This window comes from Colias eurytheme, chromosome 18, assembly GCF_061535395.1.
Source record: "Colias eurytheme isolate Ceu_HAF_F1 chromosome 18, ilColEury1 Martin Lab GWU primary, whole genome shotgun sequence".
Lineage (NCBI taxonomy): Eukaryota > Metazoa > Arthropoda > Insecta > Lepidoptera > Pieridae > Colias > Colias eurytheme.
Genome location: NC_142997.1, coordinates 5,398,174 through 5,418,084, shown reverse-complemented (window position 1 = coordinate 5,418,084; position 19,911 = coordinate 5,398,174). Strand labels below are relative to the sequence as shown.

Here is a 19,911-nt window from a genome sequence, read left to right as displayed (position 1 = left end):
CCTCTACTACACTGTATAGTACGGGCGCGTCGCTCTTAGCCGGCGCACGCGCATACTGATATCGAACCACAGTATAAAAGACAACGCACCCTTCAAACAAACCACTCTTTCTCTATCCGCCAGGTACAGAGACTTACCATGGAGGGCATCCTCATGAAACATGGCCACGGCCACGATCACGATGACGATGATAACACCCAGGGGGTCATTGTGGCGAAAGGAGTCTCTATGGCGGTTCTTTTTTGTGCCTCTATGATCTGTGGTTGTGCACCCCTATTGATCGCCAAGCGGTTCCACTGGATCACTCCAAATGAAGCCGGGAATCTCAAATCCTCCAACAGGGTCGTCGCCACCCTCCTTTCTTTTGGAGGCGGTGTGCTTTTGTCGACAACCTTCCTGCACCTTCTTCCTGAAGTCGACCATAACATTGAGCATCTCGTGGGTGAGTCGCTTTGAATTATTTATTCATACGTAGTTCTTTATCATTGTCATTGAATCTGCCTCGATTTTATTCATTTTAGTTTTTCGTGAACGTTTATTAAAATTTATTCGCCGGCTAATGGTACTCATGAATCGTGCCACTGACTTCGTACTTGTGGACGCATCGTTAAAACAAATATGACGCAAATCTGTTTTATTCAAAATGCAGTAATAATGATGTTATGTTTTTTATGAAAAATATTATATGAATGGGAATAATTATTGGACAACTTGATTTATTAATTTGTAGTTGTATCTTTATTTTAAATCAGATTATTTATTTCAACGAACTCTAGAACTGGTTATTCAAATAGCATGAAGCAATAGAACCAATTACAATTATTATAATTTATTATGTAGAATGGTCAAAATTTTGTCAAAATTTTTAAATCGTTAGCTTGAGCATTAAACAACATAAAACGAGTAAGTAAACATCAATTATGAAATTAATATTTAGCAATTACTACCTAACGCACTACACTTGACGTCGTGACTGAAACACGTTAACTATAAAAATAGCACAATGTGGAAACATTGTAAAATTATTTGTGGTATTTTTTAACAATTCCTTTGTCTGCAGTTGCATATTTCACGTAATCGAACCGGATATCGAGAATATCGATCGGCCCCAAGGTCTATTTGTTTTGGTTGATGCTCATTAAAGTGTACTATCGTATCTCAGTGAATATTATCTAAGAGTTGCGCAAACGGTTGTCCGTCAGTGGGTATGTGTGCCAGTGACCGCTCACTGCAGAGCAAAAATTAAATCAATTCGCGCTGCGTAGGGTCACTGTACCGACATGAGCTATGTAAAGGTGCAAATCAGAATATTTGTTTTACAGGCAAAACTGCCTTTTCTGCATTTGAATATTTTTTACAATTTCTTACAACATCTCATGAAATTTTCAAGGGAATAATTCGATGATTTTGTTGTAATAAAAAAAATGGCGAATCAATTGAAATGGCATTATTATATTGTACAGATACCTATGATGATACGTGGATGATACATTTTCCTGGATTTTCAACTTTCCTCTTGAATATAATGCTTCTGACAATTTGATTTATCTATTTTTCGTTATTTTGAATGCGAAATTTATAATTTCAATTTTTAATTTTTGTTAGCAGGCCTACCTAACTTACCTAACTACCTATAGTTATCGAATAAAATCGTTATAAATTGATAGAAGTAATAAATATCCTTAAAGCTAGAATTATGAATTAAAGTTAAAACCTATGAGTGAACATTTTTAGCAGTTACTTGATAGACTGCATTCATAAACCTTGGCGGTCGTAAAATTATTTAAATACATATATTTTTATTTAATAGGAATGTGGCATTGGTGAAATATTTAGGCCCTGCGCAGACGGCACACTTTTTGTGCGATCGAGTCTGCGGCGCACAAAAAGTCTGTATGGCGCGCAAAAAGTCGGTCGCGGATTTTTCACAGACTCAACGCACACGACGCACATCTTCGATCATTTTGTCGGCAGAGCTGTAGGGACGTAGACGCTATGGAAATCGTGTAAAGTGTGCGCCGTCTGCGTTAGCGCGCGTTGAAGCAAACGTTCAATTCTTTTCACACACTTTTGTGCGGAGCGGCGCGGTGCGGTCTGCCCGAATTACACGGATTTTTTGTGCGCCGGACTTTTTGCGCGTCGTGTGCGTTACTGCATATAATTTCATAGGTTCTATTTTCACAGACTAAAAAGTGCGTCACGGATAGTCTGTCGTCTGCGCATGGCCTAAGGCCATCGCAGACATATAAATTATATTTGCATTTTTAAATCTATTATGCCCATTTTCCAGATTTTTTCACTGTAAACTGTGTAATTAAAAACAGTTACAAATTAATTAGCTAGTAATTAAAAACGAAAAAATTGTCGGATATTAATCTATACCTAACTAATTATTAATGTTTAATGTCTAATTTATTATATTGTTAGCGAATATAACATTTCCGTTATTTTCTCTATCTCTTTTTCTATAAAAAAAACATAAACCTAATGTTCGTCCATAAGTAATATTTAATGAAAGTAGAAAGTATTTTTATCAAATACATAATTAAATTGCCCAAAACGCTAATAATAAGCCGGAAAAAGCTTCGTTAAAACTTAAAATAATTATTTGATTGATAAATATACTTTTTAATATAATAAAACAACCATATTTTCTTTTGACTTTTATATTCTGGTTATAACCTAAAAATTTAGACCTCAAATTTTTGGGTGGAGCATTTTCCTTTAAAGTTTAAACAGTAGCTTTGATGTTCTTAGTTCTTACCCTTATATACTATTATCTCTTATTTCCGAGAGAAAATTGTTGAAAATAGCCAAAACCAGGCACATTGTGTACAACTTTCCCGTCTGTCAAACCGTACGTGCTCGCCGCCCTACCATTGCAATTATCTACCATTTCAATGAAGGGAAACATAGTACGCTCGTAGCATTATAATTATTAGAACTATATTAATTAATACTGTACATGTACGCGATTACTAAAGTATTAAATTTCATTAATTTGTACTTAGGTTTGATATTGACCATGGGAAAAGTAATTTACAATCCAGTTGACATGATTCATTTTTTTATCAAGGTTATTTTAAGTGTTTCTATCCGGTGCTACGTGCAAAAAAGTACTTTTCTGTTTACGCGGTGATATTTTTTTATCGTTCCTTATTACATCTATACCAGAAATCTTCTTAGGTTTATGTCATCAACTTTCTATAGTTAATACTTAGCTTATATCGTTATGATGTGGCAAAAAACTATTCCGTAACGTGCATTATTATTTATATAAAATTGTTAAGTGGCTTCATCTTCGCTGAATAGCTTTGTCAAGATTTAACTTAACTTTTTTTTTTTATGTATAAGTCTTATAACTTAATACCATAATAGAGAAATAGAAGCTCTGATCTAAGCTCTCTTATACTAGTTATTAGTATAACTGTATAAGTATAGACAAAGAAAGATAACACTATCAATATCATTATCGAGAATCGTTGGGAAAGTGGGCTTATTATGCAATCTAAAGAATTAAATGTAAACATTAAAAGATATATTGCAATTAGAAATAACAGTACTTTATTGGACAATTAAATAACGATATCATTTTTATTGATTAAGCACTTGAACCACTTATCAGACAATGTAAAAGGCCTATTTATAAAACCTTGAAACATACAAATAAAGTGCCGTTATCAGTTATCACGAAAATTTCATAAAACCTGTTAAAAAAGGCTTATTTAAAAAGGTAATTGAAGTCGGAGTGGTTACATCAGGCAATTCGCTAATGATTATGAATCAAGTTGTCGAGAAACTGAAAAGGCCCGTGGGAATTAACCTGTAGCAGCCACGAATTTTAATTATAAACCTTTTTTCTTTAACTTAAAGTTCATTCTCAAGACTTCGCTACCTAAACCTTGAAAGAATAGTCCTGCTGGGTGACTGACCTTAGCTGTTTAAGCGATTTAGTCGTTAATCATTACATTAGTGTTGAACAATACTATAAGTACCTACGACTGTTAACATAACTTTTGTTAAACATAATCACCTTGTTCTATTTAAAAACGAATTTGTATGTAAGTCATATTTAAATGTCTAAAAAGAACAAATTCGTCTGAAATAATTGTGAAGTGGTAAACGTTATATTTTTATAGAAATGGATGAGCCAATTTTATCTCAATACTAGTCCTAATGCTAATAAATAATACATGACTGATGTATATGTGATACATATAATAAAGCCATCGTGACAAAATAAAATTATTTTCCGTTATTTTTCCACCATTTCCACCGTCCGCGTCGGTAATTCACATTGGTCACAATTGCAATTGTATAATGATTAATTAATTCTAAAACAATTTTTAATCTACAAGTCTTTATTCTATGCTGAGAGGATAGTATGTATATAGTTCTGTATTTCTGATTACTTGATTAAGCTAACGCTGAAATATAAATTTCTCTTGTAAAAATCTTAAACATAACCACTTACAAATTGGTCACATCTCACCGCAAAATAAGAAAGCAAATCCGATAGCCATAAACGGTGAAACCAAGGAACATTATTATCAATTTAGCTTTCGTAAGTTACGTTGTTCGCAACGTGTTTTGCGAATAGCTGCTAGCATTTCCCGAAACTCGGGATTTCCGTACAATCGCTTTGAAGGTATAATGTTTAGTCATAATTGCGTAAAGAAACACGTTTTATGCATTATATATTCTTTACCGGAAATTGAACGAGCTTTGTTCAAGTTTAGCGGCCTGGATTACGGTCTTCTAATGCATTCGTGAAGGCATTATATTGTTCAAAGACTGACGTTCTCCGCTTCGGCTTTTAATGTACGTTTGAAAAATTTCAAAGTAGCGTCTTTACTTCCCACTACTTTCTGAGTTGGTGCGGCCAATTTTAAACGTGTACTAAAGATGAAACCGGACTGCACAGATAGTCTATAATCTATATTCTATAAAATAAAAATGATATCGCGAAATGTGTTAGGTTCTTATGGAGAGAAAACGTAAACTTGTACCACGAGCGAAGCCGGGCTCACAGCTAGTGATATAGAAACCATAGTAATTCTTAAATAATAATCAGTTAGGTAACACACAAAAAATAATTCTTAAACTATAAATCTATAAGTAGTATGAATAGGGCTCGTTAGAGTTTTTGCTCTACACTAATTGGTTATGCATTATTAGCATAAATATATGCCATAAACAATACACAATACACACCACAGCTTGTACTCACATCATTCGATTTTAATTATATAAATCTAATCAATTTGATGCTAAGCATAAAAAACGTATCGTTTTCTAAAAGGCTCTATCATAGAGCATTGAAATAAGAATAGAATTTTCCTATATTTTGAACACGAAAATAATGGGACTACTTAGGTTTTAGTTACTAAGGTTTAAATAATAAAATTTAGTATGAACTATGAAGAGTACATGCAATAAAGTGATCGAAAGTACTAAAAACAACGAACTGATAAAACTTTCGTTTTCCAGCAGGCGAAATAATTAATTTTTGATTAGAAAATAATTACATATTATTAAATAAAAAATAATAGTACGAATGTATTTTGTTGCCGAGTATATTCTCAAAGGTGTAGATTACACAATCTTTATGGATAACGAGATAAATTTATTTCTACGCCGTTTATCATAACGGCAAGATAAATGTGCATATTTTGATATTTACGTAATATCCTTCGTTATGTTACGGTCGTTATAATAATAAAACTCATTTGAAATTCATAGTAGCCTAGTATTTGCGGTTGTGGAAAAGACGTTAAATATCATTTCACACATTAAATTAGTTATTATTAATTTTTATATAGTATATTTTGAATACTTATGTTTATGAATTCATAATTTAATATTTTGAATTATGAATTCATAAACATAAGTATGCTTATTAAAGTATCTGTGAAGTGTGAAGGCAATCCAAAGATAATAAATCCACATGGAATAACTAGTATAGATATCAATTATTGTACTTGCTTTACTCATATTCAGATCGATTGATATTACTCTTAATTGATTTAAAAGATGGGCGAGGAATCTTTATCTTTTTTATTTTATGAGCTAACTGTCATTACATTTCAAATGATCGTACTATTTTGTATCAATAATTGTTAATGCAGGTATGTAACATTCCATTTATTTATACTTCCAATGACTTACTTTACACATTGGCAATGAAATCACGTCCATCAACCATAAAACATGTCACACGTGTTAAATATTGGGACGTTTAACGGACCTGCACTTTCTTGAGGTATAATACTTAAATATATATACAATTATTTCATCGTATTTAACGTTATATTATGTATTTAAATGTTGCTTTCAAACACAACATTTTTGGATTTTAGTTCGAGAAAAATTGACAATATAGAAATAGGGAGCATATTTGGAATATGGAGCATATTTGAAAAAATTATAGGGAAATACCAAATGAGTTTCTTCTGTTTTGTCTACACAATTATGTGTTAATTATCATATAGAAACGTTTTTTTAATATTTAATTTTTACTATATTTGCTCAGTATGTCATAGGTTCTCGTTGAGTAATACAAAGTACATCTTCTTTTAGATAAATATTGTTTCTCTCTATTTCGCAGGTCAGTCAAACATCGCACACCCATAAAATTATTTATTTAACTCTCAATAAACAAACTGACATCTAAAATTGTCTCGTAATACTTATCATATAGTAGACTTATCAAGAGAAAATATATTGCGTAGAAACAGGTTATATTTCCTTGTTTTACATGTTCTTGTTTGGTTTGCGAATTGAGATGGTTATGGAAGGCAGATCTCAAATGAATCATTTACATGTTTAGCAGAGGAGGCTAGGTTGTAAGTACAAGGTACCTATGTAGGGAAATATATAGTATCTTTGATTATGTAACACGGAATGCAGTGTGCACCCACTTTGTTGTGGAAACTTACAACCTACGGAATCAAATGTACAAATAATTGCGACCATAAAAGCGACTGTAGGTACTGTATTAATCAGTTTTAAAATTTCTGATTTAGACCATATCAACGACAAAATAAAGAAATATTAATATTTTGCGAATAATTTCGACGACAGCAGGTGGTGGTTGGATAAAGACGCTCTTTATTCCTTCCAGAGTTCCCAAAATAACGAAAAGTTATTCTCGTCAAATATAAGTTTAAATCCTTTTTCGAAAAATCAAAATGAAAACCGAGCCATTTCTGACAAAAACAAAGCTTCAATTATTAAATGTAACCATGAGTTACCTCTTTATGTAAATATAGATGGTCAGCTATTATTAGGCAATAATGGCTTTTTGTAACTTTTTACTGTAAGTATAAGAAAATTACAAGCATAATGCAACAACACATTACCCATAATAGATAGTTAATATTTATCCTTGTATTTTGAAGAATTATTATGTGTGAAGTGCATTCATAGTTTTATTTATGTCACCACGCGTCAGCGATTCTTGGAACAAAGGTGTTGCCATAAACTTTCATTCTATTGTGATGCTTAGCATTAATTACTAATTATTATTATAGAGGCTATGACAAAGACAAGGCTAGCCTTGAAGGTTTTGAATTAAGAATATCGCCTCTAAATGGTTCTCAAAATTATTTTTACTTAATATATTTTATAAGTAGATTCCTAATAAGAATACAGCCCTGCATCTCAGATAATATTATAAATACAATACTAAAACCTGCATTATAAATATAGGTATATAATATTTTTGTTAATTGATCAATCTATTTTTCCATTACGTTGTTACGTTACGTTAAAATATAGGTAAGTATTTCGGAACCTACAGCCAATAAATTACTGGAAAAGAAAACAAAGAGAAATCATTGAATCAAGGCTGTCATGTCGACATATAAAAATATCTAAATCTAAATGGAAACTGAAATAATTTTTTGCTTTTCATGTCGACAATTAAATTACAAAATAGATACAAGCTGATAAAAGTTATAAAATGAGTTCACGACCCAAATTCTAGGCAATATTGTGTTTTCATAGCCAAGTTGGTTGGATTTGTAATGGTGTCGATGGATGTAGGTTAAAATTTAAATGCAATATTAAATGGGTTGTCATATTTTATGTAATAATTCCTGTTTACATTTTTATAATAATTTTTAAAGTGAAACTTTTATTCCATCGTCTCAAACTTTTTGGTCTGTGTAGCGCATGTCGCGTGTATCGCGGCTGCCGAGTAGGTATACCTACTCGGCAGCCGACCGTCACGCGACATGCGCTACACAAAGCAGTGTTCGGACACACCGTTCGAACAGTTTCACTTTTACCGTGGTTTCATAAAACCACACCACATTTTTTTTTATTTAAATGATGATGATCAAGTTAAATTTTGTTTAAAGAGTTCTCAGTTCTCTCTCTTGAAAATTGGGATTATTATATATTTGTTAATTGTATTATTGACCACAATAAATTAAAATATTATGATAAGAGGAAAAACCGATCTGTTGTTATTGCAATATCTACTGGTAAATCATAAAATAATTTATTTTCGATGTCTTTTTTGGTTCTCCCGTTTTTTAAAGTATGTTTGTAAATTCAATACTGCTATGTATAATCACGTATAATTGAGCAGCCGCAAAATGACTATCTATCATATTAATTAAAAATACAATAATAGCAATTTGTTATTTTGATGGCATTTCATAAACATAATGTCTTCTATCATTAGTTATCTCAACTGATAAAATAATTAGGTAAGTGTCAGTAAAAATTGCGTAACTTCACAAATAAGTAGTTCAATAGAAACGAAAATCCATTGTGTTAACGCGCCAAAAATAGTGGCGCAAATAAATAATTGATGAGATTGTCTACTGAACGTGCTTAACATGTGCCTGACATTTTAAAAGATCAATGATATCTTTTTTGCACCTCAGCTACGCATACGTAATAAGATAAACAGAACAATGCGAGCCTAGTGGAACAAAAGAATAAACCGCCATTGCGAAATAGGCTAGTGTTGCGATTTTCGAAACTATGCTAGATACATAAAACAATAGTTCATCATGCAAAAGCTTACACTGATGCTTTTGGTATTTTTGTTGGCGTCTCTCTTTGTAGATACAAAAGTACGGATAAAGTACGAATACGATTTTATTTAAACTTAAGCACGACCATATTGCCCATAGCCAGATTTATCCTATAAATATGAACAATTCCCGTAATATTTACCAAAATCCTCCAATAATAATGTAGAATATTTATTATCCTAATAGGTGCATAATTTAATTTCCTAACAGTAAAATTTTTATAGTCGTAGATTAGCTGCATGAAATTTTAACATATACATGCGATGTTATTGAAACATAATAAGAACTGTGAAGATAAAGTTAAAAAATATCAATCCATAACAAATTAAATAATTTAACCTTACGATACATCAGCGTCGAAAATGTAAGTAAAGCTACTTGGTAAGCTATAAACAAGTGACTTACTGACTTATGTTATTATGTAAGACTTCGTAGAAATAAACGCGGATGGTGATCGATGAAACAAAACCTGTGTTAGATAATAATGACACGGTAAATGATACCATCAATGACCTCCATTATCCAAGTTCCGTTTCAATTAAATAAAAGCATGGGTTTTTATAATGATGTAGAATTTCCATTTATTTATTTAGTAAATAGATACAACCACATATACTAATATAATATTAGGCCTTTTTTTTTTTTAAAGTGGGGAAATCTTGCCTAAGATACCCACGGCTCCCGGGGAAGGAGCCGTGGGTTATGTCGGATTCCTACCGAACAAAACCCCACCGTGTACCAACGCGCTGCTTTAGACGGGATGCGGGTACACATTCGCAATCTTCCGCATGTCCCGCCCAGCAGTTGCCCGTTTCCAGTCCCTCCGCCACTTGCCCGTTTCCAGGCCCTCCACCAAATGCCCACCCCGGGGCGGCGCAAGCTGTACACGAGCTCACGCCACCCGCTCGCCGATGATGGATTGTTCCCCGTTCCATCATCGGCGTTCCCCAAACCCTCGACCCCAGCATCGACCGGCCGAAGGGCGCGCGCCGAAAGGCCCTCTGAAACGTGATTAATATAATATTAGGCCTCACGTAACTAAAACTTTTTTATACAGAAAAATAGAAATAAACTCATAGATAAGTCATAAATCTATAAAGATTCTTGTTTTGCCCTAAAATAAAGAGGTCATATTATTTATAACAGAATTGAACTTGATTACCCCAAGGCGACGCGACGCCTACGAGTTACGACCAACTATTGTTGTGTGTCTCGGTCTTTACATTTTCAGTTGTTATAAAATATAAAAGTATAATTAACAAAGTCTATTTTTACTATTACTATTTTTTCAATAAAAATTAATACGATGTATCAATCAATCATATTTTTTGAGATATTTATAGTATTTAAACTAAACTGTTATGGAAGTACCACCACCAGTGTTAGTAGTGCTTTTGATTGATGTGCTTTAGAAAAAGATAAAGAAGTACGTCTTCCATTAATCATCTTCAGAGCTTGAAGACAAAGTCAAGTAAAGTCAACCACGCTTTGCTCTATTCATGTTTTAAATTGCGTATTTGTAATATGAACCGCAACATTAACTATAGATATATATTTTGATATCAGATATCTTTCTCTAGGCCAGTTGGTCCATGTCTGAAGTTAGCCGTGCATGCTGTAACGTAATAAGTGATGAAACAATAATTTAATTACAGTGGTTAACAAATTATACATTACATTTTATTATGAAAATAATTGTGCTACGATGAAAACTTATTTTGTAAAAATCCAAATTGATTAAATTAACTATAATACTTGTATCAGATTTAATGTTTATAATTAATGAAACATTGCTTTAATATGCTCAATGCTCATTATCAATTTTACGGCTACATAATTTTAAATATTCATAACTAGCAAATTGACGTTGACCACACTTGAATAGTAGTGAAGTCCCATGTCCCCAAGTGGGGTAAGGGGCAGATGCATTATACATACATCTGTTTCACTGATCGATTTTCTTTAGAGACAAGTAGGTGATCAGCCTTCTGTGTCCTGCCAGACCGAGAATTTTTTTTTCTTCGTCTCCACCGGGAATCAAACCCCTCAGTTCTACGCTCACGCGTCAACCACTGTACCAAGGAGGCGGTCTATTCTATTATTTTCACACTTGAATAAACACGTCAAAATCATTTGAGTGGTTGAATTGGCGGGAAATCTAAAGACTGCATAATCGCAAATAATAACAAGGAAAAGCAAATAATTAAAGACAAAGGATCGAAATTGTGATGTAAGGTTGGTATGGATGGGAAAACACGCAATTTGCATGGTCCAACTCTGCACCGTGGAATGCTAATGCACCAGATCCAGTACAATTCTACTTAAATCTACCGTATTTAGACACGTTGAATATTTACACTGTGTTCTGTTTGGTTTTGTTATGTTATATGTTGCATAATAGTTGAGAAGGAATAGTAGGAAAACCGTTGTTTTAACTAAATGAAACATTTTCGATGCTTAACACTTCCTGTTCCCTTCAGTAAATAATATTTTGATAAATTAACAAAAACAGGAAAATACGATATGTAAACCATTAAGTCATCTACTCCTCTGCCAAAATATAACAACCGCAAAAACGTTTGTCGCTTCAAATTACGAAAAATAGATTCACCGAGTCTCGCTCTACCTTTGTATTCTGTGGCTCTACATTATACGTATTCGATATATTAGAGTTATTATTAAATCATATCACATTTTCTTTGAATTATTATGAATTAGCATAATTAGATAATTAAATTTAAGAATTGGCAGTATCAAGGTCGATGTATTGTTATTGATGTTTCGTAATGCATGGCGCGACGTTTTTTTGCGAACTTTCTGTACATACCTCGCCTCGATTATGTTATTGGCTGACATTGCACGGGACTTTTATATTTTTCTCTTGGAAATACAGTCTAGATTGGCATACGTCAATTTTGACTAGAATAGGGACGTATAGGGTCGATAACAGGTTGTGTGGAATGCAGCCAGGATGATGAGGAGCTTTTAGGCTTTGAGTGAATGTATTTAATGTACCAATTGTTTGTTAGTTGGATGAAGCAATAAATAATATAATCAATGTACATAATTTCTACTTACTAAGGTACTTACTACTTAAAGAGATCATTTCTAATATATTTTTTCTAATATATACCTACATATTAAGTTATGAGATGACTTCTTATAAAATATGTATGAAGTTGTACAAAACGCTTGTGATTGATTTTTTACGATGAACAACACTTATTGGGCAAGTTTCCCAAAAGGACCTTGAAGAAGTTCCAAGTAATTTAAATGTCATTGAAAGGTCACCCATTTGTAAATATAAAATAACAGAATATGTGTTACTGAAATATATGTTTTTCTCTATTTTTATTTATATTATGCTTTTACTTTACTTCATCCGGCAATTAAATATAAATTGAAGGATATTTTACTTATAATATATAAATTATAAAATAAGTTAATTAAAAGACATTAATAATTCCAAAAATATTTTATGTCTATAAAAATAAGGACGATGGTGAATTTATGAATGAATATTAGTGGTTACACGTGAATATAAAAAATTGACGTCATTTGGTTATAGACACAATGCTTCATTGATTGAATCAACCAAGGAATCAACACGACTTGCGAATACATACTTATTTATTTTTTGACGTCACTAGGGATTGGAGAATTCTCAATCTTACTGGGTAGGGAGAGAACTTCATTTGTTAAATGGTAATTTCATGAGCTTAGAGTTGTCTGTTTTCCTTGTAGATTTATTTTGTTAAAAGGCTATTCACCTGACAGCACTCTTCACAGGCGTACCTATAGGTACATAAACACTTTATCTTAGACAATAATTTGTATAGAATACATAAATAGCGCACTTATAAAGATTTTGTAACTAAAGGATTTATCAAAGAAAATAGAAAGTCTACAATCTACATCCTTCAGGTACCTTCGCCTAAGGATTATGTAGTAAATATACAAAATTAATACCATAAAATTAATTTCGTGCTTGTCAAAGAAATAAAAATATTCAAATTTAACCTCGGCAATGTTATCAAAACATTAAAGCTAACCATTCAACCATTTTAAAATACTCGCGTGACGAATATTTTCAAGTATTTAAATAAACTTTGCACAATCTGCTATTAACATGCCTACAACTATTGTTCTGGGTACAAAAACGAGCGGATGTAAGCTAATGAATGTAAAACGAGGGGTCATTAATTCAATGTCTTGGTAAAAAACCTAAAAAGATGTTTACAAACATTATGCATTAATTACGATCTATGTATACCTACGACTGCTGGTTAAATACCTAGTTATATAATTGTCTTATGGCTCATCCCACTTTTATATAAAACGTGAAAGTTTAGGTTGCTTAAATTACTTACAAAAGATTTGCTTGACGCTTGTTAAAACAAAGAAAAATATTTCATAGAGGTATCATGACTTGTATGATCCAAATTAAGTTTTAATTTTATTACATACGTGATAATTAAGGTCGGCTGTAAAACAATAATAGATAAAAACCTGCTAGAGACAATATTTGAAGCTTATAATTGATGATGAAAAGTGGCTTTATCTAACAATAAATGCAGAACAAAAGACCAGCTACTATTCTCAAATCTATGAACATGAATAAATTCGTAGATTGGTATAATGGGCAGGCACCTCCCGGCTGCGCAAACACTAACATACCATACCAAATAGATTAAATAAATTTACATATTCAGTGCGCGTCTGGAAGTATTGTTTAGATTGATGCAAATATAATTGCTAATGTGTATCAGACAATGGTATTTGTTTGGTGGTTTTATATATTTAAGTGTCTTTCACAATCGTGTATTGTTTTATAAAATACATAACTACTCGCTTGAATTTCAAAATGGAATGACGTATCCAATTTCTATTGAATAAGGAAAACGATCGTTTTCACTAGCCGTTCTCGAAACTCCATTCTATTTTTCAATAGCTTTTTAGAAGATTTTTATGTGCATTGTTATTCTGAATGAATATTATCTCAGACGACAATAAACTATGTTAAGGGCGTTGTTGTAGAATCAGTAGGATATCGGAGAGATTACAATATGGAGTTTTCTTTTATATTTGTTAATTGCCATTATCTTTACAAATAAAAACGGAATCCTATAACAGATTTCAATATGCGAAACCCTAAATATGTATATAAGCTATCAGCGATACATAAAAAACCCAATGAATGAAAAACCACTAAAGCTAATTGTAACACATTATGCGGATGCAAGCGTGACATACACAAATCGATTAACATACTACTTTCCAAATATTTAGAAGTAGGGTTATTCCCAGTGAGTCATCATGAGTAAGTATAGAGTATTTAACTGGGGTGCGGCACGTGTTAGGCAGCACAAATATTGTCATAAATTATATTATAGAATACAATTATTATACAATCACTTCCACAAATATATAAACTAAACCGATAGTAGTGACGATCGCGATAGCGTCTGGGGAATATTATTTGCAGTCTATCACTCTTTCTACGTCTTCTTACAACGTCGTTTTAACGTCTTAAAAATAATATACTTTTTCTTTGCCTTTTGTCAAATATTATAGATATTCGCAGTTTTAAAATTTCAAGTAACTAATTGAAGCGTCAATTTACATTCTTATTTCAACACCTGCATCGTAAGTAGGTAGTGCAATGTGCTCGCACTTATACAATAAGTATAGTAGGTACCTAGTACCTTTTTTTTTTTTTATAGTGGGGAAATCTTCCAAAGATACCCACGGCCCCCGGGGAAGGAGCCGTGGGTTATGTCGGATTCTTACCGACTAAAACCCCACTGTGTTCCGTCGAGCCGCTTTAATGATGGGGCCGCGGGTATTTGTTCGAATTCTTCCGCGACCATTAGTACCTAGTACCTAGGGTACTTAGTTACTAGTTTTAATAAGTTAACTTTAAAACATGTGAGCATTTTAAAATTTAGGTTTCATCACTTAAAATAATGTTCCAAACTGTCGGTCTATATCTATTATCTATGTACATTCGCTTTTAAAAACAATAATTCCATTTCAGTATGATAATATTACGAAGTGCCACTTGAGGCAAATAACAGATGCAAATCACGTGCTTCTTCTTCTTTGTACGTTTTTCGATAAATTTTTGTCAACAGCAAAGGTTTTCTGAATTTAAGTAGTACCTTCCTAGGTAAAGTCAATACTCATTAGTAGATAATATAGTTGTAAAACAGTGGAACTATTTCATAATTAGATAACCAAGTAGGTATGTAGTTATATTTTAAGTGCTCGTCGGTCCTATAGTTATAAATTACTTGAAAGGTTCTGTTACCAGATAACTTGCGATATTTATTTTACCATAGCAATAAAAATCCCGAATTGGACATTCATTTAAGCGTTTTAAAGCGGTGTAAACAAGGGTACTGTGTAAGGAGAGAAATCATTAAAACATAAATGGAAGGTCAATGTCTTCAATTAAAATATAACCGCACTTGATTGTCTCAATAAATTTATTACAATTCTTTTATATTACACTAACGAACTTATCGTTCAAGCAATAAATACTCAATTTCTTTGTTCTGAAATTTTCTCGATTTCTAAAATCTTGCAAATTGAGAGTGGATTACTGAAATAATACTAAAGCGAGGTAAATTTAAAAACTTTCTTCAGAATTCGCAATGAAATAATAATTTTATTGGATAATATAAAGGCGCCAGACAGGATCATTTTTGGTACCACTCATATCGTTTTACGACATCCAGTTCTATACGATACTAAATAAATGAAACTATTCCACATTCAGTATACATATATACTGTAGGTAACGGTACAATTAAAAAGTAAATAATATAAGATATAAATGATCTTATACATAGAGCACAGTTGGAAAAATATTTTATAATCTATGTAAAAATACTGTATGATTTTTATTTACTTACCTATGTTAATTTTTTAGGTCCATGCCTATACTATACCTTTATTTTCTACATTATTTAGAAACTACTTTCGTTGACTGTTACATAGTTCCAGTCCGAAAAGCTAACTTATGATTGATGATCAATGTTTTGTTTATTCAGCTTTTATTAACAAAAAATAAATATACATATTAAACATAAAACAAGTACCTACATAGGTATTTCGCTTTTTCACTGTTATGTATAATATTATACACCCCCATTATACCTAGTTACTAGTAAACTAAAATATATACAGGGTGTCCCACTGTTGGTATACTAAGCTCAAAGGAGGTTATAGTTTTGCATACGCTGAGTACGTAAAAAATACTTAAAAAATTCCAGACGCATTTTTTTTTCAAATAGATGAAATCTTAAAACTCTATGTGTACACCCATAGCAAGCAACCCGCCCATTTTTGCCACTAGCACGTGAGCTATCGTTTAAGATTATGTTTTCATAGACAAAATGCTCACATTAGAGAAGCGGTATAATATGACGGCTGCGCGAAGCTAGAGAAGAAAACATGGATTTTCAGGAAAAAATTATCAAAAATTTGTTACCGTAATTTTGTTGTTTATGTATTTTTTACGTGATCAGTGTATGTAAAACTACTATTTCCTTCGCGCTTAGTATACCAATAGTGGGACACCCTGTATACAAGACTGGACCCACACTTTTTTGACCACCAGCCAAGGTCAACAAACTTTGTTTCATTGTTATCAACTAATTGGTATTTATTTTGTTTTAGAACAAGGAGCGATGCGGGAATTTGACTTCTCTCTTGCCGCTTTCTTGATGTGTTGTGGATTCTTCATCATGTACTTGGTTGAGGAATTGGTCCACATGTACATCCATCACAGGTAACATATTATCATTATGTATTTCATTAGAAGTTGCTATCTTTTTTCTAATGACGAATATTTTTTAACTTTGTTACAGCACTAAATTTTAAAATAGGTAATCAGTAAAATCTATTTTAATTTGGCACTCCCTGCGCATTTAATTTTTGATGTGCATTTTATGGTAGGTATCACTCGTATATTAATCTTATTTTCTTATATTTAGAGAAAAGAAGAATGGTTCGCAAGCCCCGCTAGTTAGAAATTTAAGTGTAAGAAAGAGCCGAAACAACATTGATGATCACAAGGAACAAGGAGCAAACAGCGTCACCAATTCTACCGCTAACCTTACCGACCCACCTTCTATTAAAGCACCTAAGGTAAATAAAACACTGAATAAATAAATTTTAAATAGATAAACCTCATTGAAAGATAAGCTTATTGCTTCTATCTACCTACTTCTTCTTGTAAGTCTTGATTAACTTGAAACTTTCGTTAATTTTAATTTTTAAATTCATGGTCATGGCTGTGGTCATGGTCAGTCATTTAGATGAGATTATAAGTATTCATTGATATCACTTTAATATTATAATAAACGAATTGACTCGATTAATTTAATTATAATTTATTTCATTAAATCATAATTTATTTCATTAAATTTTTTTTCCAGGATATTGAAGTAAATCACAACCATTCACACGGCCACAGCCATATGCCGATCAATGCCGCTGACGACGTCACATCTGCCTTGCGTGGACTTCTGATTGTGCTCGCTCTATCCATTCATGAGCTTTTCGAAGGTCTCGCAGTTGGCTTGGAATCTTGTACGTCGAGTGTGTGGTATGGTTTTTTTTGATATCACTGCCATCTATGCATGAGAAAAAACGAATCGAATAAAACTTATAATACCGCCATCTGTATTATTATAATGATAAAAAACATCCCATTTTACAACAATTCCACTACACACTCGATGGCAGCATCTAGTATGTAGTAGAATTATTTGTTAAATGAGTCAACCATCCTCAGCTCTTTTTGGAACCTTATTTGAATTTTGAACGTTAGTAACAATAATAATTAAATAAAAAATTTATAAATACTTAGTTACATATATGAACTATCTCCTTTCAGGTATATGTTGGGTGCTGTATCTGCGCATAAGTTGGTCATCGCTTTCTGTATCGGCGTGGAGCTTATTGCAACCCGGACCAAAACCTATCTATCTATCATTTACATAACTACCTTCGCTATCGTGTCTCCTCTCGGTATTGGAATTGGAATATTGCTGGTTGGAGGCGAAGGAGCGACTGCAGCGGGGGCATATTCTGTGGTGTTGCAAGGATTGGCATCTGGAACGCTCCTGTATGTCATATTCTTTGAAATCTGGAAGAGCGACAGATCTGGCATCTTGCAATATCTGGCTGCTCTTGTCGGCTTCGGCCTTATGTTTGGATTACAGTTGTTAAGTAAGTAAATATACAGTACCTATTAATTACCAGTATCTATCTCTTAATTAGATAATAATATGTACTTTGTAATATTTATTATAAAAGTTTTCTTTGCAACACTTTATACTTATTATAGACACGTAGGTAATAAAAGATATTTTTTCTCTAACAACGTCTATGAAAATCTCTAATTTTCCTCAGTGTTTTAATTTTTTTTTTTTCATTATTTTCAGCTGGTCACTCACACAGCCACTCCCACGGTCACTCTCACGGTGCGTCTGATGAGCAAAGCATTGTTCATGATCACGGTCACTCACATGACTAGAAGAGATTCAGCCACACTATTTTGGAAATTTTTACTCCAATGTTGCCATGTATAATTTTTATAAACATAGAACAATGCAATATTGTTATTCGGTGAAGAGGTATTTTAATTTATGTAAACCTAGTACGATATTTGTATAATCTATACTTTTATTTGTCAGCGAAGAAGGCTAGGAAATTAGAAATATCTAAAAATGTCGAAGATAGTATTTTAGTTCATACGGAATTATTACAGGCTAGCTTACCTACAGTGACGAAGCTACTTATACTTAGGTATTTTTAACGTAAATGTTATTAATTTAATTATTGAATGAACAATTATTATTAGGTACTATAATTTGCGCTCTATGGCTGTTAAAAGTTTTTATTTACTTGTAAAACGTACAGTTTGTTATTTATTTAATTTAAGGTGACTTGGCGACTCGGGTATCAATAAGTTGTTATTCATTTCTGCATGTTTTTACCCCTAGGTATTCGAGAAGGTTGTCTAGTCAATAAATAGTTTGTAGTTTAATTATGCAAATACATAGGTACAAATAGAAAATAGTTATTTTCTACTTATTTTTGACATATGATGACTTTTTTTTATGTAAAACTAGCGGTCCGCCCCGGCTTCGCCCGTGGTACATGTTTACGTTTTCTCTACATAAGAACCATCCTCGTACTTCAAGGAATATAATAAAAAAAGAATTATCGAAATCGGTTCAGCCGTTCTCGAGCTATGCGCTTACCAACACATTTTGCGATTCATTTTTATATGTAAAATAAAGTATATTAGCATACAATATGTTGTGCATTAGTCCTTAGGGTAATGGCGACTAAAGGGTCACATTTAAAACTAGTGATGTCCACTTCAGGTCTTGAGAGAATGCTTTAATCTTCTGAATCAATAATCAAGTACATACTTAATTGTATTTTTTTTTAAAAATCGCGAGTTACGTATTAAAATAATTATATTTTATGTGCAAAACCCACCGTCTGCCATTACCCAAAACCACCTTTACTTATTGATAATTACACAAATATGGCACTAAGTATTGACTTGAAAAAGGCAACTAAATTGAACAATCCATTTTTACAATACCATATTATGTTTGATAATTTTATACTTTTATAGATGCTATTTTATTTACGGTCACCAACAATAATGGTAATTTAATATTAAGGACTGTCTTCAAGTGATATAGTTCTAAGAACTTAGGATAAGCTTAATTTGTAAGGAATTAAATTTTTGTCACAAAAAATACAAAAGGTTTGTTTTTATTCAATTTTTCATAATTTTTTAAATCGTAACAAATAAAAATAAATATAGGTA

The 19,911-nt window shown here is 32.3% G+C and overlaps 1 protein-coding gene across 1 annotated transcript; it reads left to right on the top strand.

The window, feature by feature from the left end:
* On the top strand, nt 1-19,911 carry LOC149900635 (zinc transporter ZIP1-like). The gene is made up of 6 exons (XM_090112300.1): nt 1-442; nt 16,734-16,845; nt 17,051-17,204; nt 17,495-17,664; nt 17,956-18,290; nt 18,506-19,911. The coding sequence occupies exons 1-6, from the start codon at nt 139-141 to the stop codon at nt 18,595-18,597; spliced, it is 1,167 nt and encodes a 388-aa protein (XP_089968426.1). The 5' UTR covers nt 1-138; the 3' UTR covers nt 18,598-19,911.

What these genes read in the sequence shown, in the direction of transcription:
- LOC149900635 (XM_090112300.1), top strand. Translation starts at nt 139, where the DNA reads ATGGAGGGCATCCTCATGAAACATGGCCACGGCCACGATCACGATGAC. An exon ending in TAACATTGAGCATCTCGTGG is followed by an intron (nt 443 to 16,733) that starts GTGAGTCGCTTT and finishes ATTTTGTTTTAG; the next exon opens with AACAAGGAGCGATGCGGGAA. An exon ending in CTTCTATTAAAGCACCTAAG is followed by an intron (nt 17,205 to 17,494) that starts GTAAATAAAACA and finishes TTTTTTTTCCAG; the next exon opens with GATATTGAAGTAAATCACAA.